At 32.2% G+C, this 20,048-nt stretch overlaps 6 protein-coding genes across 8 annotated transcripts; 2 read left to right on the top strand and 4 right to left on the bottom strand.

The window, feature by feature from the left end:
* Positions 1-213: 213 nt before the first annotated feature.
* On the bottom strand, positions 214-2,269 carry LOC107367307 (solute carrier family 60 member 1-like). Of its 2 annotated transcripts, XM_015934998.3 has the most exons (4): positions 1,993-2,258; positions 1,775-1,933; positions 1,260-1,703; positions 214-1,200 (listed from the first exon to the last, which is right to left on the bottom strand). In XM_015934998.3, the coding sequence occupies exons 1-4, from the start codon at positions 2,198-2,200 to the stop codon at positions 641-643; spliced, it is 1,371 nt and encodes a 456-aa protein (XP_015790484.2). In that variant the 5' UTR covers positions 2,201-2,258; the 3' UTR covers positions 214-640. The 2 variants fall into 2 exon arrangements, with proteins under 2 accessions (XP_015790484.2, XP_015790485.2); XM_015934999.3 differs by lacking the exon at positions 1,775-1,933 and having other exon boundaries at positions 1,260-1,682; positions 1,993-2,269.
* A 3,433-nt stretch (positions 2,270-5,702) lies between these two features.
* On the bottom strand, positions 5,703-7,486 carry LOC107367174 (solute carrier family 60 member 1-like). Its single transcript, XM_015934857.3, has 4 exons — positions 7,217-7,486; positions 6,993-7,151; positions 6,348-6,800; positions 5,703-6,289 (listed from the first exon to the last, which is right to left on the bottom strand). The coding sequence occupies exons 1-4, from the start codon at positions 7,422-7,424 to the stop codon at positions 5,724-5,726; spliced, it is 1,386 nt and encodes a 461-aa protein (XP_015790343.2). The 5' UTR covers positions 7,425-7,486; the 3' UTR covers positions 5,703-5,723.
* Positions 7,487-8,278: 792 nt separating this feature from the next.
* On the bottom strand, positions 8,279-13,287 carry LOC107367140 (uncharacterized). Its single transcript, XM_015934825.3, has 4 exons — positions 12,806-13,287; positions 11,957-12,191; positions 11,677-11,865; positions 8,279-9,686 (listed from the first exon to the last, which is right to left on the bottom strand). Exons 1-4 carry the CDS (start codon positions 12,983-12,985, stop codon positions 9,091-9,093), a joined length of 1,200 nt encoding a protein of 399 aa, XP_015790311.2. The 5' UTR covers positions 12,986-13,287; the 3' UTR covers positions 8,279-9,090.
* Positions 13,288-13,825: 538 nt separating this feature from the next.
* sws (patatin like phospholipase domain containing sws) lies at positions 13,826-15,962 on the top strand. Its single transcript, XM_015934997.3, has one exon. It carries the CDS (start codon positions 13,826-13,828, stop codon positions 15,608-15,610), a length of 1,785 nt encoding a protein of 594 aa, XP_015790483.1. The 3' UTR covers positions 15,611-15,962.
* Positions 15,635-18,034, bottom strand: LOC107367308 (uncharacterized). Its single transcript, XM_015935000.2, has 5 exons — positions 17,845-18,034; positions 17,374-17,789; positions 16,254-16,371; positions 16,082-16,159; positions 15,635-16,017 (listed from the first exon to the last, which is right to left on the bottom strand). The coding sequence occupies exons 1-5, from the start codon at positions 17,969-17,971 to the stop codon at positions 15,866-15,868; spliced, it is 891 nt and encodes a 296-aa protein (XP_015790486.2). The 5' UTR covers positions 17,972-18,034; the 3' UTR covers positions 15,635-15,865.
* Positions 18,035-18,558: 524 nt separating this feature from the next.
* Positions 18,559-19,640, top strand: LOC107367309 (uncharacterized). Of its 2 annotated transcripts, XM_089269995.1 has the most exons (3): positions 18,603-18,840; positions 18,917-19,104; positions 19,382-19,640. In XM_089269995.1, the coding sequence occupies exons 2-3, from the start codon at positions 18,930-18,932 to the stop codon at positions 19,459-19,461; spliced, it is 255 nt and encodes an 84-aa protein (XP_089126121.1). In that variant the 5' UTR covers positions 18,603-18,840; positions 18,917-18,929; the 3' UTR covers positions 19,462-19,640. The 2 variants fall into 2 exon arrangements, with proteins under 2 accessions (XP_015790488.2, XP_089126121.1); XM_015935002.3 differs by having other exon boundaries at positions 18,559-19,104.
* The last annotated feature ends 408 nt before the right edge of the window (positions 19,641-20,048 follow it).

Raw genomic sequence — 20,048 nt, 5'->3', positions numbered from 1 at the left:
TTGTATTAAGAGAAACCTCTTTTCCTTTACTCTTTGCACTAGATGGAAGAAAAGTCAGCTGTATTCAAATAGGAGACTTGATGCAATTTTGGGGAATTAAGTTTTGAATTTTATTTTTAAAGTTCGCTTTTCAATCAAACCGACCGATTTTTGTGACCGCAAGAGATAAAGGTCTGAAACTTATTTTTTGTGTATAAAAATTAATTGCACAAATCATGCGTTCAATATTTTTAATATCCATCTATTGTTCTCTTGATATTAATACATTGTAATTGATTTGAAAAGTTCGGACTTCAATATTTCGAGGATGGCATCAGTTATCATCATCATTCTTTGGGAAAGTATTAGATTTCATAGTGGGTCATGATATAACGAAATATTGATTTATTCAAGAAAATAAGAAGATGGTCGATATACCTAATCCAACAAGTGTGAATCCAGTTGAGAGTTCTGTAGTGAATGGTCATAAAATTGTATCTTGTTTATAGTAATTAGTTTTCAAATATGTTTTCATTTAAAGTGATTTGATAATTTATTACATGAGATAGCAAGATTTAACTTAATCTTGGTATAAATTTTTGAACTTTCAACGTGTTTGAATTAATAACCCTTGTTGTTATGAGATGCTAAGATGACAGTCTTAATGGCGACTTATGCTGAGAGTTGATAATCTTTCCTTGATTCCACGTTGAAGACCATTAGGTGTCCTGAAAACTAATTTACAATAAATGATGAGAAGACCAAATGTTACGACAAGAAGAATGCCAAGTAGCCCAACATAATAAAGAAATGAAATTGGACTGTTGGCCATTAAAGTTGCTGCAAGTGCAGGATGAGCTGATTCACCAAAGACTCCAGGAATGATAATAATTGTTGAGATTTTCCCAGTAATTGTAATGTGTTTTGCTAACATTGCGTATGCAGCTGAAAATATCGGAGATAAACCCATTCCTAAGAAAATGAATCCAATCCAAATGCAGATTTGATGTGTATTTGCCCAAGGAACACAAATAACGACTCCGATAAACATGAACAATAGATTTACCAGAAGTAACTTTACTTCAGATGCAACGAATGTTAACGGGATGAAAATTAATCGATAAAAGGAGAAACAAGACCAGAAAACAGTTGCAAGTAAAACACCAGTCTTTTTGTCCATATGAAGATCGGATTTGACTGAAAATGAAGCTCCCAGGGAACCTGAATAAATAACAGAAATTATTATTGTTTGATCTCAACTTTGTGGAGGTTTTGCTTACCAATCACTGCCTCTAAACTGTACACAAGATGACTGATGATCACTACTAAAATGATTCCTCCGTTAGCTTTCAATGGAGACCATTCTTGTTTCGGCTCAATGTCGGAACTTATTTGTACATTGTTTTTGTTTTTGTTTTGATAGCTTCTCTCTTTCAAATATACGTATCCTAATGGCAAGGCAATTATCGCTGAAATGGCGCCAATAATCATGAAAGCATATTGTGCCTTTACATCACTCGCAGTTGGCTTGATTGGTTCAATTATGGGACTTGCAAACGTTTCATTTATGGCTCTTTGGACATTTGGTTCTCCTTCCTCTGGTATCAAGAACGGTCGACACAAGACTGGAGTCAATAGTGAACCGATTCCAACAGACATGTGTAACGCTTGTAGCCAATTGGTACATTTATCCTTCCATGTGTCTGTAATCAATGTATTACAGACTGCGTTTTTGAAGAAAAGCATCAAAGAAGATGTCATTATAACTTAAATGATCAAAGACAATATTACTTACGAACGTCCATAATGCCATGAGCGATACCAGAAATGAATAGACAACAAGCAGCATATTCAAATTGAAAGAAGTTTGGAGCAGCACCAAGAAAGATGCCAGAAATCAAATTGCAAACGGAAAGGACGAGACATCGATTAAATCTCTGCTCAATGAATCCAGCTTATGAAAAACGAAATTAATCAACTTTGAAATATATTTCAAAATGAAACTAGACTTACCAGAAGCTGAACCAAGTATGTGACCAGCGCTACGAAAGGGAATCAAATATGAAACTTTGGCAAAATCAACATTTAAACGTATTTGTAAATCAAGTAAACTGGAACCAAGAAGATTCAAAGCTGATCCCAAACACAAAAAAGTCAAATAAGCGAGCAATGTTTTAAATAGTCTGAACCTATTTTCACAAATAAAACGAATGAGTTTCATTTTGGTTCAAGTGAAGATGTTGCTAGTTTTGTATCAAATGAAGTGAATGAATTCCTATTTATCTCTTCTCTTTGTACGAAGTAATCTTGTTAATCTCTTCGACTTATCAATTCGATTATGTGAAGACTTTTATCTCATTGCAATAAAACTAAACAATTAGGTAATAATACAGACACCAGGAAAAGCGTGTATTTAACCCGCGCTTTGAACCACAAAAAAAGATAATCAAATGATAAAATTCATTATTTCATAACAATGATACTAATGAGATAATTTCTGTTGCACTTTTTATTAACTCATTTCTAACCGATATTCATTGCATTAGTGGACAAACTGACCAGCAATTCCCTCCAGAATCAGTTTTAATATCTTTCTCTTTTGAGTTATTTCTCATGTTTTACTTCATTGATTGATATTCAATTTGGAAACTGTTTTAAAAGGCTTGTTAGTTGGGCCTTGTGTCCGTATAACTAGACCGTTATGTTAACTTATGAAGCCAACTCAGAGTGAACTTGCTTTACCCACTTGCCTTACTCTTGGGTCCAATGTTTGAACAAACCAGTGTATTAATCAAAGAGTTACAGGATGTTAAGAAGTTAGATGCAGTGGGGTGAACATGGAATGGCGCAAAAATGAGCGGGTTTCCCATAATTTGCGTCTGAAAACGCAACCATAGAAACAAAAATATGTTCGAGAGAAACAGCAATCTACGAGCGATTGCAGTACCTTTGTAAACGGTAATTAACAAGTCATTTATTAACTGTTAAACGCACGAGTTGGTCATGTGGACTCAGTTAATCACGTACCGATCGGACCCCTCAATGAGTTATCAGACCTCCTACTGTTTGAAACGGACCTCTTAAAGACTTATCGAACCTCTCTCAGTACTAATTTTACGATACGCTTGTTGGAATTTTAATGCAAAAGTTCGCAATAATCATTGCATCATGTGCATTGAATAACAATTCCAAGAAGTAAAGACAATTAAAAAATAAATCTACTCATGCACAATGAGAGAGATTAGGATAACAATAAACTAATTGAGAAACGAAAGTCATCAGACTGCTATTATTGCTTACAGTTAAACAATTAAATGCTTTCGAGATTGCAGTTGCCCATTTATTGAGTGTCGATTGATCATATTGAGGTGCATAAAACTCCAATCTAGATTATTAAATTACATTTGAAAATTCGATAACTACTGACCAATTTATAAGAATAGCATCGATTTTTTTCTTCGAAATCTCAAAGAACAAAACAAATGCATTACACTTTCTAGTTTCAAAGTCGGCAAAAATAGGTAAAAATTAATTTTTGTAAATCTTCATTCTGTTGGTTTGTAAGGAAATCAAAACTGAATCTATTTGGATGATTTAAAAGTTTCTGTGATCGTTAATTTTCGAGAAAAGCGAGTTCAAAGTTGAAATTTCGATCGCTTTTTGTACAATTATGGAAGCCAATTTTTTGTTGAAACTCATTTTCTTATGTAACTTTTAATAATCAAATAGACAAATGTACTTATTTTGAGAAATAAAGTTTTATATTTTCTTTAATAAAGATGAGTACGATTTTCAATTGAACCAACCGATTTCTATGACCGAAAAAGTCAAAGATCTGAAACTTATTTTTTGCACATAAATATTGAATTGAATATCTTTTCAATTTATACATACATTTAGTTATATTGTAGTCCTCTTGATTTTGGCCATTGACCTGAACTGTTTTTCTTAATATTTCAAGAATGGCATCACCTACAATCCCCATACTCTACCCAAATATTAGATTTTATTACGGGATATAATATAATATTAGTGAATAACCTGCGTGGATAAATTATGTGACTTAAAACCATACAAATACGTTACAAAAAGTTCCACAATTTATCCACACAGGTTACCAGTAAAATCTGAGAAACAAATAGACAAAGAAATTAGCATTTGCGACAAACGATACTGATAAATGAGTTTATTCCAAGCTAATTTTACTTTAAAACTTTGTTTTAAGGACAACATCATCATTAAATCATCAAAATTTTTGAAGAAACCTCATTGTCCCAAAATATTGTGCAAAGTTATTCACATTTTATTATAAAACAACTACCTCAATCAAAAAGCAATGCATTTGTTGCTAAAAAGACTCAATTGACACAATTGTAACATTTATGCATCAATCTTGGGAACTAATTGGGCAAAAAACGGGTGGAAATGAATTTTATTCAAATTTAAACTATGAGAGTTTGTAAAGCAATCAAAACTGAATCTATTTGGGCGATTTAAAAATTTCTGTGATCAGCAGTTCTCGAGAAAATCACGTTCAAACTTCAAACTTCGATCGCATTTTGTACCGTTGGCTGAACAGATTTTTTTCATACAACTCATTTTCTTAATGTAAATTTAAATGCCAAACCAGGAAATGCACTTATTTTGAGAAATAGAACTTTTCGTTTTCTGTAAAACCCATAAGTTCGATTTTCAATCAAACGGGCCGATTTCTGTGACCACAAGAGTTAGAGATCTGAAACTCATTTTTTGAGCATAAAAATTGTTTGCACAAATCATGGATTGAATATTTTTTTTCATTTATAAACAATTCTCTTGATATTGGCCATTGACCAGAAAAGTTCGAGCCTCAATATTTCGAGAATGACACCACCTATCATCATCAGTCTTCGAACAAATACTAGATTTCATTGTGGGCTATAATTACTTGAAATATCAAATTATTCAAGATTCTAAAGAAAAAGTTAATGCATTGGTGTACTTATGTTACCAGATTTTAGATTTGGTTTATAAAGTAAAATGGGTACTCAAACGCCAATCATTATTAAATGAATGAACTCAGATTTTACTGGTGTTGACTTATATCATATTATAGTTCATAGTAAAATCTAATGTTTGATCAAAGAATGGTGATTGTATGTGGTATCACTCTCGAACTATCGAAGCTCAAACTTTTCAGGTCAATGGCCAATATCAAGAGAACTATTGATAGATATAAAAAATATTGAACGCATGATTTGTGCAAACAATTTTTATGCACGATGAATAAGTTTCAGATCTCTAAATATTGTGGACACAGAAATCGGACGGTTTGATGGAAAATCGAACTTATGGGTTTTGCATAAAATAGGAAACTTTATTTCGCAAAATAAGTACATTTTCTGGTTGAGCATTAAAAATTATATAAAGGAAATGAGTTTCATTAAAAAATCTGGTCAAACAACTGTACGAAATGCGATCAAAGTTTCAACTTTGACCTCAATTTCCTCGAACACTGGCCATCGGAGAAGTTTTTGAATAGTACTAAGGAACGTAGTTTTTATAGTTTTACGGATTTACAGAGTTCAAATTTGCAAGAATTTGATTTTTGCCCGTTTTTGCCCACTTTGTTGACAAGTTTGATGCATAAATGTTACAAATGTGTTTATTGTGTCTTTTTAGCAACAAATGCATTGTTTTGTGAATATTGTTTTATAATGATAAATGAATAATTTTGCACAATATTTTGGGACAATGAGGTTTCTTTAATGATGGCTAACACTGAGTGTTGAGAACCTTGGTCCTATTGAGGGATGAGCAATATGTACAGTTGGTGTTTTTAATACCGTTTTACAATATATCATCAATGCCAAAAATGAAATAACAAGTACAACACCTAATGCAGCATTGTAATAGAGAAATAAAATTGGACTATTAGCCAGTAAAGTAGCAGCAATTGCAGGGTGAAATGATTCACCAACAACTCCAGGAATAAAAATCATTGATGATATTTGACCAGTAATAACAATATATCTCGATAGCATTCCATATGAAGATGAGAAGATGGTCGATATTCCCAATCCAACAAGTGTGAATCCAGCCCAAAGACAAGCCTCATTGTTGTTAGCCCATGGTACAGACACAAAGACACCAAGCAAAGTAAGAAACAAACTGAGGGCCAGTAATTTAGTTTCAGCTACGATGAATGTTAATGGAATGAAGATTAGTCGATAAAATGAGAAACAAGACCAGAAAACCGTTGCAAGTAAAACACCAGTCTTTTTGTCCATATGAAGATCGGATTTGACTGAAAATGAAGCTCCAAGGGAACCTGTAAAGACAAAGGATTAAACGATTGAAATAACTAATAAAGACAATAATAAACTTACCAAGAACTGATTCCAAGCTATAACAAAAATGGGCAACCACTGCTACCAGGAAAATGGCGATATACTTTTTCCATGGACTGATTTGTGAAGATGGTTGAGGCACTTGAATGTTGACGGCGTTCACCTCTTTTTTACTGCATTCAGTGATACTTCTTTCTCGGAAATATATACAAGCGTAAAAGAAAGAAACGATTACTGATAGAAGGCCAATGATCACGAAGGCATATTGAATCATTACATCTTTGGCAGTATAAATTGATACAATCACTGGATTCGCAGTTGTGTTTGCTGTTATTAATGCACTTGAATCTGGTTCAAGACTTTCTTCTGGTAATAAAAATGGACGACATATAACTGGAGTTAGTAGAGAACCAATTCCCCATGACATGTGGAGAACTTGTAACCAATTTGTACTCTTTTCCTTCCAAGTGCTGGTCACTGAAGTATTACACACTAGAAAGCAAAAATAAGTAAGTCCGAAGGGTTTAGTTTTACTAATTTTGATAAGGCATAAGCGATCTTTGAAGGATCACTTGGGTTACGAGTCATTGTAATAATACAATGTAATAAATTCATTGTTGAAATAGTTCATGCGGCATTCCTGCATAAGCCACTTCAGCAAACCAAACTGTTTTATCGACTTACAAATATCTGCCATTCCATGAGCAACACCAGCTATTACGAGAAATATTGAAGTAAACTCAAATTTGGTAAAGAATGGAGCAGCTCCAAGAAAAATTCCAGAGATCAAATTGATTATCCATAAAAGAAGAGATCGGTTGAATCTTTGCTCGATCAAACCAGCTGTTAATCAGAAACACCAGATTGAATAAAGTGACATTTAACTGAACCAGATTATCCCAACTTACCAAGAGCAGATCCAAGTATGTGACCGGCACTACGGAAGGGAATTAAATAGGAAACTTTGGCAAAATCAACATTTAAACGTATTTGTAAATCAAGTAAACTGGAACCGAGAAGTGTTGTCGCTGATCCGATGCAAAAATATGCAAAGTAGGCGAGTATCGTTTTAAATAGTCTGTACCTATTGTCACTAATAAAACGTATTATTTTCATTTCTATTAGGCTCAAATATTTGATAATCTAATTGAGAGTTCTGTAGTGAATGATCGTAAAATTGTATCTTGTTTTTTATACTCTTCACCCAATAATCTTGCTAATCTTAAGTTTTATTAATCTAGTTAAATCTGGATAATAAAACTAATTTTGTATCTTAGACTCATAAATCCATGTAATCTCAGTTATTGTTGCATTATTAGTCTTCAATAACCAAGCGTGTTATAATTCAATAATAGTTGAGTAATAAACTAAAAATTCAATAATTTATCTAACTTTGCGGAGTAATTCTTGAAGGAGGTGAATAAATGACTATGTTATCAGAAACAGTAGATATCAAAACGTGTTTAATCGTGAATGGCTTCAGACCGCCTAGTGCAAGGACATCAATCCAAATATACTTGATTTTGTATCATTGGTTTGTCATTTAAATATAAATTGTTACATAAAATTGGAAAAGAATCTCCTACAATATTACTTAATAAAACTCATGTTTTATTGTAGGCCAATAGGGTAAGAAAAATCAGTTTTTTAATCTATTCACCATCCTTTGATCAAAACTCCCAAGGCTAATCTGTTCAGGTTCAATAACTTAGTTGAACAAATTATTACATTGGATAACATTAATAAACTTGAATGAATGTTAAATTTGAAGATTAACACTGAAAGCGACAACTATCATTGTGTTCCGATAGTGTTTCTTCGAATATACAGATTCAATATTAGGAGTTAGGAATCCCAAGTACAGTGAAAATGCAAGTCTGAATGGACTTCTGCTTGAGTTATCTGAGCTTTCAGAGCTAAACTCTTTATGCTTCAGACAAGTATCAAATCAAGTATATCAGGCAAAATGATGGACTTTATTTAAATTTGCTTTTATTAATAGCGTTTTGATATCAGACTTTTTCTTGATTATAAATCAAGGGAAGTCAAAATGGCAAGGTTGAAAATGGTTACAAATTATGTGTTACAATCTTTAGAGATTGAAATCTCATAGCAATGTTAAATAGGGATTTTGATTTTGATTTTGCTAACAACGATTTGGATAAAAATTTTGATTTAACAATCTATCAATTTGTACAAATTTGAAAAATGGCCATCCAGGCTGAAAGACCTTTGATTATCTTTCAATCTTGGTGTTAACAATAATCAGGGTTAAAAATGAGTTTTTCGATGAAAATAAAAGATGCAGTAATAATACATATATATTGGGTATGATATGATTGTTATGATGAATAGTTTTAAGAAAGCTCTTCATTTTTCATTGATCGTTGTCCTCTTCCAATCCAATCCAAAACAGTTAACCTTCGTCAATTCGCGCTTTACAAAATATATTTGTACTTTGTCATTTATTGCACTTTGTAATGAACTTTTTACGTCTTTATAATTCGACTGATTGACGATTGAGCATTTATACCAACAATCAATATTTAATATTATGGTCAAAGGCTATGGAATGAAGAAAAAGTGATTCCTGGATTCAAGAAATGTTGATTAGTGTTTGTAGCTGAAGTCAAATTTAGTAGAATCATCGGCATTTTGATAATCTCCAATTTCAATTATACATTCATTACGTGTGAGATAATTAAATTTCTCGTCTTCATCTTTGCATAGATGGATAATTTCAAATTATTTCACAGTTTTTTGGATGAGTTGGATTGGCGTTTTAAACTTGTGAAACATCCGCATTCCGTTTGGTACATCGATGCTCCTCGTCTTGATCCTCAGAGCAACAGGTTTTATCACTGCAGGTTTCACGACCTTTTTTGCAAATGTAAAGACATTTACCATTAGCTTGGGACTCTTTTGGAAATTCAGGTTGAACTGTTGCCAGAGTTATACCTTCACGAGCTAAAAATTTACAAATCTGTGAAGATAGTTTATTATATGAGTGGCTGGTGAGTGCAGGCAAAGATATGTGGCAAGTTGCTATGACTTTGTCTCGAGTAAGGCACCAAACATGAAAATCGTGAATCTCAATAATGGTTGGAAATTCCCGGCATAAAGCTTCCTTAACCTGGGTAACTTCAATATGCTTAGGAACGGTTTGCAGTAAAATAAGGCCAGATTCCTTCATTGAGGGGTAAATCATTGAGAGAATGATGAAAATTCCCAATAAACCAGTGATGGAGTCAATTAGGGAACAGACATGATGATCGAAATAATAAAGACTAGTTGATGCTCCAATCAACAATAATGATGTACCAATTGATTTGATTATCTTCCAACAAATATTTTCCTTTTCCTCTGTGAATTTTTCCTCTGAAAAAAGTAAGAAAAAAATCAAATTAATATCTTAATAAATCACAGCTGAAAATTGACAATCAATTGAACCCACAAAAGTCAAACAACCAAGCAGGCAAATAAACACCAAGAGTATCAATTAATATACGGATATTCAACTCAAAAATTGGTTAAAGATAATTTATTTTTAAACTGTCTCTGACTTAATAATCTGTCAACAGTAAGTTGTAAAAAAATAATAAATATATTACTTGGATCATGTCGATATTTTTATCCTTACACTTTAACCAACCATTGCCATTACGATGTAACCTTATTACATTGTATATGTAATTTTGGTTATTTTGTTTACTCGATCTTATCGAATCGATTTAACGTTACTAAATAAATGACATAGATACAATTTGGACATTAATTGTACCATCAAAAGTCCTCATTGTTGGACTTCAATGTAACAGTAAAATAAAAGCTTTACAGAAATAGCAGAGCAAAGTCCTAAACCAGAACAAGGTTGTTCAAAAGTAACAATGTAAAGGTTTTGTAAGTGGTAATTTTATAGTAATGGTTATAATGATGATGTTAAGTGTTTAATCAACATTATCTTTAGTATGACTATGTAAAAGTTTAAAAACAAAAACACTTACATCAATGATATTTGGAGCGTTGTATTGAAATAGCAAATTTCATTGATGTACATGTAAGCATAAGTCAAAGTCTAAATAATATTTGATTGTATATAATTCAATACAAGGTTCAGCTCTGTAAGTAAATTAATACGTATTGAACAGTTACAAATACAAGACAACAATAGACGTTGAATCAAGGCTAAATTTGTTTTGCAAGCTTAACTGTCATTGAAATGGGATTTACTCGATTCATTGAAAGTGAGTGAAAAAGGGTAAAATTTAGTCGAGTTGAAATATTCAGCAAAAAAAGGCTTATAATGTATGAGTAAATAACTAAATGGTTTTATTCAAACTAAATACTGAATATCATTTAGAGGGTTGACTGGAGATGAAATGACGAGATGATAATTTCATAAAACCCTGATGTAGTTGTTTTAGACGGGTTTAACAATGAATCCTTCAAATCATTTGCGTCTCTTCTCATCTTCCAAGTTACTTGATGATTGAAGATCATTGACTCTCATCAAAATTATCAATTGATACAATTGATAATTCTGTAAGTAATGATGGAAAAGTGATTGCAGTAAATTATCATAAAAGTAGTGGGAAAAGGCAAGTTTGGAAATCTCACAGTCATCATACATCTACGACTACAAAGCTAATTCAAATGTACCTCTACATAATCAAAGGAAATCCTTTTTCTTAATTAGTCGCTAAGGGAATATATAATATGAATTATATAAGATTCAACAGGAAAATAATCATCCTGATGAAAATGGTAACAACTTCAGTGTGTGCTAAGCGTCAACTGTTGAAGATATTTCAGATATAAATACAATTGCACCTGAATGGCTGCCAAAAAGTGAGTGTTTTAGTTGAAACTAGAAACAAAACTGGTTCATAAATGAACAAAGTGAAACAATGTTGGCTTATTTCTGACAATTAGTTAGTAAATTGATTTTTCCCTTTTAATCAAATTTAGCTTGGTCATAAACTGTCTGAGTAAACTAATGAATTTTTCGAGTTGGAAATTTGATTGTAATTGATGGAAAAAAACTTGGATTGAAAAAAATAATTCTGAATTGAGTGAAAAGGTTGTTTTTAACCATGCAATCCACCTTTTCATTGAACAGAAATAGTCTAAAATTGTTTTCACAAGAAAAAGTTGCAGCTAATCAACTGTAAATCAAAGAAGAAAAACCTTAATTTCAGGTTTTATTCCTGATTGATTGGAAACATGTTAACTAAGCAAGTGAAACAAGGAAAGATTCAACTGTGCAAATTTGATACTCGTCGGTGTATATTTTGGTTGCTTTATCATTTGATGAGTCCGATGAGTTTGTAAGTTGGTTTACAGTTGATTGTGAATCAATTGAAATTACCAGAATAATTTGAACAGGAATTGATTAGTAATTTATCCTTTGCTCCTTCCTCATTGTCATCATTGTATTGTTTACCCGTTTTGTTGGAGCTCTTTTGGCTTACTATCTCATAATCACCATTAACAACACAATTTACTTGAACTTCTTCTCCTCTAATGCTTAATTGAACATTTTTGGTCCTCGATGATTCTATTGAGAGAAGAAAAATTGATTAAATTAAGTAAATAGAAATGATTGCATTGAAAAACATTGTCAGCTGAAGGTAGCTTTTGTTACTTACCATTGAAAAACAAGCATCGAAATAGATTCAATGCTAAACTATTAATTCCAGGAATTAACAGGTAAAGTGGATTAGTTATCTGAGATTCATGGTGAGATGAATGGATAAGATTTAAAATGCCCTCGACAAACACTGAGAAGCACATTGCCAAGATGAAAATGATGTTAAATAAAGCACCAAGAACTTCAATTCGAGCCCATCCAAAGGTAGCTCTTAGACTGACTGAATTAGCCATCTGTAATTAGACCAAACGATAAGAAAGTCAATTAGTAATTATTTGATAGAATAAGTAGAATATAATTGGGAATAAATATTATCTCGTTAAAGCTTTAAGTGGATTTACAATGTGTATAACATTGTAACAAAGCCTTGAATTATGAATGGGTTTACAACAAAATGGATCTTAATTAGTGCCACAAGTTTACCAGTATTTACACGACAAATTATGATACAGGGTGACAAATAATCTGGGATTTTCAACCTTATCTTTGTTTTTATCAGTCAGATTTCAATGCTGTAAAAATATCCTGAAGTTAATGTTAAATTTTCTCAAATGTGACCATTTCGATTGTTCTTGAAATTCAAATATGTTAAAGTAGAGGCAAAAAGACACTTTCATTTTTAGCCTTTTCAAAATATCTTATCTAATTTTCGTGGTTATTTCTGTTCTTAAAGGTGTTAGATGTCATAAATAGCTTTCGTTTTTCATGAGAGCTCAGAAAGAAAAGTCTACAAGTCAAAAACGTGGAGTACGACGTTTGAGGGAACCATGTCACCACCATGTCTTAAGAGTCTAATTTTACCAGTTTAACATTCAATTTCTCAAATAATGACAAATATTTTACATACCCGGTTGCTCATTAAGGTTAACAGTAAAGTCATAAAGATGAACATGTTGAAATAACAATCGGAAAGTATGACCAGAGAGTGGGTGAGTTGATTCATGATGATTTCGGTTAAAAAAAGAAGGCCAAAAAAGAGGGTGATTAAATAAAACGAGATCGTCTTCCAAACCATTAACGAATTCATTTTGTAATGATAGAAAATTTGGTGTTTACAAATGGTTGAAAATGGTGTCTTAAACAATCTTCAAAAACAGTTGGCTGTTTTATTGGTAAAACTATTAATAAGTAGACACTTGAGTAAGGTTTAAAAGAAGGGAGTTGAGACCAAGATGATTAAAAGATGATGGTGTTGCTGAGATGACTAAATACCACAGAATACAAAGATCAAACTTGTATCAAGGCAGTTAGTTGATGGAGATTGTAAATTAATTAAAAGAAATAAAAAGGGATAGAAATAAAGTTTAGTTGAAACAGTGACAATCAAAGAGTGAAGAAAAATAAATATCAACTTTGAACCAAGCTAGTTTATTTATGCTCGGCTCATCACAACAGTAGAACCTCCAGTTTCTTAAGTACTTTGATTGTCTTAACATGATTTTGTTTAAACACTAAGAGACTAGATAATAATGATGATCCTTCAAACCTTAATCATCACCAAATCATCAACTATTTAACTGATAAACTAAGTTACCAGCAAAAAGTGGAAGATAACCCAGATTTTTCAGCGCCATCTCTCTCCAGGTTGATTAACAAAGTTAAATATTAACGGTATATTGTTATTGAATAACTGTAGATGGCACTGGCTTTATTTCCATGGAAACAAGTTGATTGTTTAATCGAGACAAGGTTTTTTGTTGTTTACCATTGATTTCAATGGTATTTGGAGACAAAAAAATGAATGAGACGTGACTAAATTTACTTTGTTATTAAATCTGTGCGTTTTTGATTACCTTAATCATAATTGGAGACACAGTAATCAACTTGTGTATATTGTTATTTTGTTTATAAACGTTTATATTTAACCATGAGCAAAGTATGGTTTGATGAAAGATCATTGAATGAAAAATACGAATATGGTTTACTCGCTATTTGTATTCTTTTGATATTAAATTTGGTACTGATTGCTATTAAACGGCTACAACCTGTTGCCAATAATCCTCCCAAGCAGCCTCGTTTTCGTAAACGAGATAAAGTCATTTTCTATGGACGTAAAATGCTCCGGAAAGTGCGAACGTCTTTTCAAAAGTCAGGAAATCACAGGATTTTCAGGTTAAACCATTATCTACATCCTGAATTTGTTAGCTTACGACCAAATCAAAATTATTCAGCTGTTACTATTATTGGCGCTTCTGATGATGTACCTTTGGAAGCTTTTTGTGTTGAACTTAATCAAGCCTTAACCTCAATTGCAACAGTCATAACACTCTCTTCTGATTATATTCGTGAGGTTTTGGGTCCACGAGCTTTTGATGTATCCAATGAGAACAAGTTGTCCACTTGGTTAAAGGAACAAAGAGATCAATATCGTATAATTTTGTATCAATGTGATCGCACTTTTACTACATGGAGTCATCGTTGTATTCGCACTGCTGACTGTATATTAGTTGTTGGCTTAGCCAATTCTCCACCAACTGTTGGTCGAGTGGAAAAGCAGCTAGATTCGCTTGCCTTCAAAACACAAAAAGAACTCGTTCTTTTACATAGTAATCCTTCCAAATCTCCAGAGAATACTGTCCTCTGGTTAAACATGAGAGCTTGGTGTTCATGGCATCACCACATTCGATGTCCAAAACGAATGTTTATCAAAAAATCTCCAACCAAGATGAAAGAATATTGTGCAATTGTTGCATCTGAGCCTACAGATATTCATTCTGATCTTTCTAGATTGGCAAGATTCTTGACTGGCAGATCTGTTGGATTAGTTTTAGGTGGAGGTGGGGCCCGAGGATCAGCTCATGCTGGTATGATTAAAGCCTTATTGGAAGAAGGAATACCTATCGATATGATTGGCGGTGTTTCTATTGGTGCCTTTATGGGTGCTCTTTATTGTCAAGAAAGTGACTTCAACAAATTTAAGGACAAAGCCCGACATTGGGCTTTAGAAATGACTTCTTATTGGAGGCAAATTCTTGATTTAACTTATCCGGTTACCGCAATGTTTACAGGAGCAGCGTTTAATCGAACAATCCACAATGTTTTTGGTGAAAAGCAAATCGAAGATTTGTGGCTTCCATTTTTCTGTATTACAACTGATATATCATCAAGTTGTATGAGAATCCATAGATATGGATCATTGTGGCGTTATGTTCGTTCTTCAATGTCACTTTCTGGCTACTTACCTCCACTCTGTGATCCTGTTGATGGTCATCTACTACTTGATGGTGGCTATGTAAATAATTTACCTGCTGATGTGATGAAAGAAGTAATGGGAGCTCATACGACACTCGCCGTGGACGTAGGTAGTCAAGATGAAACTGATCTATTCAATTATGGTGATACTCTGAGTGGCTGGTGGCTTCTCTGGAAACGTTGGAACCCATGGGCTACACCTGTTAAAGTTCCAAGTTTACCTGAGATACAATCTCGACTTGCCTTTGTTAGTTGTGTAAGACAATTAGAAAGAGTTAAGAACAGCTCGTACTGTACATACATCCGACCACCAATAGATAAATTCAAAACTTTCCAATTTGGTAACTTTGATGAAATATCCGAAGTCGGCTATAACCATGGTAAAACAATTCTGACCCCTAATTTAGCGAGCGACCTCCTTGCAAACACTCTTATTATTAGACAGCAAAAGGTTGGATAAAAAAGAAACAAAATTATATAAATATATAAATATAAATAACTGATATATCATTTATCTTGAAACAAAAATATTCCTAACTTCTATTGAATTACATTGTATTGTATTGGTCATTAACATCATCAAGATTATTGTCATCAAACTTAAGATACAAGTAAATGCCAAAGTATTGTTTAAATTATCTATAATCATTATTAATTTTTTGTTTTTGCCTCACATTGTTAGAAGCTAATCACCAACAAATGAACCCAAATTGACTCATTTTTTCAATGGTAAAACATTTTCTGCAAATTTTCCAATAAAATTTCCAGCTGGCTTATAATTACAGACAATAAAAGTCCCCTTTGAACCCACAGCTTTGCCGATTCCAATTTCCTTTGACCCTTTCCAAACAACCTGAGTGAAATGTCCTGAAAACAAATCAAAACCAACATTATATCAACAATTAATTATCAATGAAAATGATCGACTTACCAGTTCCACTGACAAAGGCTGCTTTATCCCAATTATACTTTGAAATTTCGCTATACCAAGATTCAACCGGCTTATCTCCTGTGAAAGATTAAAGCAGATTCAATTTAATCAATCAAATTATATTAATACAAAGATGCTGTTGAAAATAAGATGATTAACAATGGATAATTACCATTTACAGCTGTCAATGAAGTCCAGAATACATTTTCACCAAACTCATTTTTGGGTCGATGTGATAAAGATCCGATTGAAGCCAGATGATTTGCCCAATCTTGAGCCAATTCATTGAGCTTGACAACAAAAGGTCGATACAATTATGAATTAGTCAATTTTTAATCCAGTTAGAAATATAAACTTCCCTTATCGATTATTATTATAGCTAAAACAAAGCTAATCACAAATCAATAACCAGTCATAGTTATACACTAATAAGGACAAAACATATGTTGATTACAACCTTAAGGATGATTCTAAGGCCTTTATTTGAACCTAGTCAAGTTAAACCCAGTCAACCGGTTATCTTAATCAGAATTAAATATCTGTTTACAGGTTTCTTTATAAATTATTATAAGTTAATCCTGATCAAAATCAAAGCTAAATTTTGATAAAAAATATTCATCTTTTACAAAATGCGTTTCCAACTCAATCCATCCAATTTTCAAGCAACACTAACCTCAACAAGAAAGCTCACCACCTTTGATCAAATTTAAATCTTTTTCGATTCAAAACAATATAATAAACTTAAAAAACAATTAGTTAAAAGTAACAATTTAATAAACTCATTCTATTGTTTAAACATTGAAAATTACAGTCTAATCAGACTTAAGGATAACTAGTCAGCATTAGACTCAGCATTTAATATTCATAACAATTGAATCAACAAAAAGGACATTTCTATATTAAGATTTCTCTCTTAACAATTAAACTCTTCGAACCATTTCTTCAAATTCATCATTTAAATTTCAATGGACAATCAAATGAATCAGGCTTGTAGCATGATTTGCTGGTCAGAGATGAAATGTACTGACAATCACAATTGAAAAAAGGATGGAAATGAAGTGGGAAAAGCAGGAAACATTATTTTCAATCTAAATCAGTCAAGGATAGACTGATTTAGTTTAATGACTGGTTAAACTGTTAACGGTAACTCAAAAAATAGCAGCAATTATCGGATGAAAATCTTAAAAATGTATCCTTTTGGTGCCCATGAAATTCCCAAAAATTTAACCGCAACAGTTTCAAGTGACAATTAACATTTCACAGTCAATTGTTATTTAGTCAACTCAAATTACCTTGTCATTGATGGTCAATGGTTCAACTGCATGAAGTGATCTCAGTTGATTGTGTTTGCTTAGACAATCTTGTTTGAATTGGTCAACACTTTCTGATTTAACAGTTGATCCAGAATCTTTTGACTCATTGGCAGTTCTCACACTTTCATCTTTAATCCCTTGTACAGTCACAGGCTTATCTTCAGGTTTAACTTTAGCTTTAACTTCGGCTTTATTTTCGGGTTTACTTTCTGGTTTAATCTCAGGACTAATCTTTGGTTTAACATCTTGACCAGAGTTGACACTTTTAACACCCGATTTTACAACTGAAACATCTTTTGTTATTTCATTTTGATTCTCATCAAATTTAACTGTTAATCCATCAGCTGAGAGTTGGTCAAATTTAGCCAACAGTTGAGCAGTATCAATATTAGCACCTAAAAGGACACAGATTGGGTTAAACAAGAAGTTGGTTCATCTCCTAATTTTTACCTGTAATCTCCTCAATTGTGGTTTTAATTTCTTGAATCTCTCCATTTTCAACCAATTTACGGATAACAGTCTTTTTAATCACACATTTTGAACCTGAAATGTTAATCACTGTCGATTTATCGTCCATTATGAATAGAGGTTAAAACAAGGCAAAAACAAAACTCAAATACAATATTCAACCCAAAGTTGGAGTGAAAAAGTGAAACAATTAGCAAATGATTTCAATATTTATACAAATCTTGTGATTGTTTAGGAGCAAAATTGTTAACCATTTGATTGAAACTGTTGCCGATCATTTAATTATGGGTTTACCATGTTTAATTGTCATTAGTTACAAAGATGGTTGACAAAAATGTCGAGTAAAAGGCTAAATAAAAAGCTATCAGACAATTACGATTATCATATTTTACTGTGATCTTTGATAATGATTAACCTTGATTAGTTATTGCCTATTTCATAGGAAATTAATAAATCACTGATTGTTGGGAAGGAAAGAGCAATAAAGAGTTGACAATGAAAGCAATTCAATTTTGTTTGATTAATCTGTCAAGATAGAGATGAAAATGGTTACATTTTGATTGATTTAGGATCAACTTTCAATGGATTTGATTGACGAAACTGTCAAACCTTAAGATGAGCAATTAGTGAGGAATTAACAAATCATGATTAAGATAATTTAAATAATGGAAAATGTAAATCCATTCAAATGAGATTTGCTTGGTTACATTACAAACCATTTTCACCATCTTTTGTGTTTCTTCTGGTTTTTCAAATGGTTTCAATATAAAGGATTTGGATTGTAATCATCTTGATTCTTGTTGTTAACAATTAAAAATTAATAGAACATAAATTTGTACAATTTGATTCTTCTAAATTTGTCAATTGCAATTTATTAATTACTGTTAAACTGGAGAAAGTTGAAAGTTGCTGTTGATACATATTTTTACTCGACTCTCATTTACAATCGTCAAGTGTTGCTACAATTTAGTTAATTTGGTATGATTGATAAAATGGTTACTAAGTGTTCACTTTTCCTCAACTTAATTGTTTTAATTACAATTTTGTTTCCTAGACAAACGTTGTTAATGAACGGTTACAGCGGCCAATCATCTTATATGCAACAACAATGTTCATGTCCACCTTTGAAACCCATTATTAAGTACATAGCTGTTGAAGTACCCAAAATTGTTCAAGTACCAAGTCCAGCTCCAGCACCAATGCCACCTCCGTCTCAATCAAAACCAAGGACTAAATTTATTGGTAAGTTAATGTTTATTAGTGAGTATTCATCATCAAATTAACAAGTTATTTATCATTAGAAGGGAATTTAGATTAAATTGAAAAATCAAAAAATCAAAATGAATCTGGTACCAAGTTTAGGTATTTTGAGAAACCCAAATTTCTGGTTTTATTGCTTGAGATTTTTACTCGGAAATTTTGGGTTGAAACTGGACTATTTCAAGTTATATTTTGAATTGTTTGAAGTGAATTGTTTCATGTTTAGCTAATCGACTTTTTATTTGGTTTTTATTTCTAGCAATTCAAGAGATTCATGTTCCTGCACCAGCTCCAGCACCATATCCGAGTCCGTCACCAATGACTGGTTGGTCTGGATAACAGTAATCCTCGACGCTCTATGGCAGTCAAAAGACGAGAAAAGTCATTCTTGTAATGAGTTGATTTTCAGGCCAATATTTTGCATTCGATTCCCTGACAGTTATTAACTTAACAGTTGTGTTAATATTGTTTATGGATTGATTTACTAAATTGAAATTAAATCTGTTAAATCTGTTAAAGATTATGATTGGAAATCAAAACTGAAATTAACAGGAAAATCAATAATGCGATTTTACTTGCATTTTCAGCCTTTCTTAATGTGGTTCATACATTTTCAATGTCATTTTTTGTTCAAACAAGCCAAATAAAAATTTATTTTCTCTCATTAATATTTCATTGTAAAATTACTTTTTTAAGTTTAATTGTAAATTTATTGATTGGTTAAAAGATGAAAATATTAACAGTAATGAATGATTCCGACATTGAGTGATGTTTTTATATTGAATTTGATAAGGTTTGGTCATTTTAATTCCTTTCTTCGCCATTAGATGCCACTATATTTAAGAATATTTGTGTTAGTTTTTTCTCTTTTATCTTTTCTCTCTTTCTTTATTCAGTTAGCCAGCCAAGCCTCGCTTTTTTTTCTG

The sequence above is a fragment of the Tetranychus urticae genome, chromosome 1 (assembly GCF_039701765.1).
Source record: "Tetranychus urticae isolate SD_2017Ah chromosome 1, NJAU_TeUrti_SD_1.0, whole genome shotgun sequence".
Taxonomy (NCBI): Eukaryota; Metazoa; Arthropoda; class Arachnida; order Trombidiformes; family Tetranychidae; genus Tetranychus; species Tetranychus urticae.
The sequence above is the reverse complement of the archived record's forward strand: the minus strand, read 5'-3'. Positions and strand labels throughout refer to the sequence as shown.

What these genes read in the sequence shown, in the direction of transcription:
- LOC107367307 (XM_015934998.3), bottom strand. Translation starts at nt 2,200, where the DNA reads ATGAAACTCATTCGTTTTATTTGTGAAAATAGGTTCAGACTATTTAAA. An exon ending in CATACTTGGTTCAGCTTCTG is followed by an intron (nt 1,934 to 1,992) that starts GTAAGTCTAGTT and finishes GTTTTTCATAAG; the next exon opens with CTGGATTCATTGAGCAGAGA. An exon ending in TCATGGCATTATGGACGTTC is followed by an intron (nt 1,704 to 1,774) that starts GTAAGTAATATT and finishes TCAAAAACGCAG; the next exon opens with TCTGTAATACATTGATTACA.
- LOC107367174 (XM_015934857.3), bottom strand. Translation starts at nt 7,424, where the DNA reads ATGAAAATAATACGTTTTATTAGTGACAATAGGTACAGACTATTTAAA. An exon ending in CATACTTGGATCTGCTCTTG is followed by an intron (nt 7,152 to 7,216) that starts GTAAGTTGGGAT and finishes TCTGATTAACAG; the next exon opens with CTGGTTTGATCGAGCAAAGA. An exon ending in TAGCTTGGAATCAGTTCTTG is followed by an intron (nt 6,290 to 6,347) that starts GTAAGTTTATTA and finishes TTGTCTTTACAG; the next exon opens with GTTCCCTTGGAGCTTCATTT.
- LOC107367140 (XM_015934825.3), bottom strand. Translation starts at nt 12,985, where the DNA reads ATGAATTCGTTAATGGTTTGGAAGACGATCTCGTTTTATTTAATCACC. An exon ending in TAACCTTAATGAGCAACCGG is followed by an intron (nt 12,192 to 12,805) that starts GTATGTAAAATA and finishes GTCTAATTACAG; the next exon opens with ATGGCTAATTCAGTCAGTCT. An exon ending in TCGATGCTTGTTTTTCAATG is followed by an intron (nt 11,866 to 11,956) that starts GTAAGTAACAAA and finishes TTCTCTCAATAG; the next exon opens with AATCATCGAGGACCAAAAAT.
- sws (XM_015934997.3), top strand. Translation starts at nt 13,826, where the DNA reads ATGAGCAAAGTATGGTTTGATGAAAGATCATTGAATGAAAAATACGAA.
- LOC107367308 (XM_015935000.2), bottom strand. Translation starts at nt 17,971, where the DNA reads ATGGACGATAAATCGACAGTGATTAACATTTCAGGTTCAAAATGTGTG. An exon ending in CACAATTGAGGAGATTACAG is followed by an intron (nt 17,790 to 17,844) that starts GTAAAAATTAGG and finishes GTGTCCTTTTAG; the next exon opens with GTGCTAATATTGATACTGCT. An exon ending in CATTGACCATCAATGACAAG is followed by an intron (nt 16,372 to 17,373) that starts GTAATTTGAGTT and finishes TTTGTTGTCAAG; the next exon opens with CTCAATGAATTGGCTCAAGA.
- LOC107367309 (XM_015935002.3), top strand. Translation starts at nt 18,843, where the DNA reads ATGATTGATAAAATGGTTACTAAGTGTTCACTTTTCCTCAACTTAATT. An exon ending in ACCAAGGACTAAATTTATTG is followed by an intron (nt 19,105 to 19,381) that starts GTAAGTTAATGT and finishes TTTTATTTCTAG; the next exon opens with CAATTCAAGAGATTCATGTT.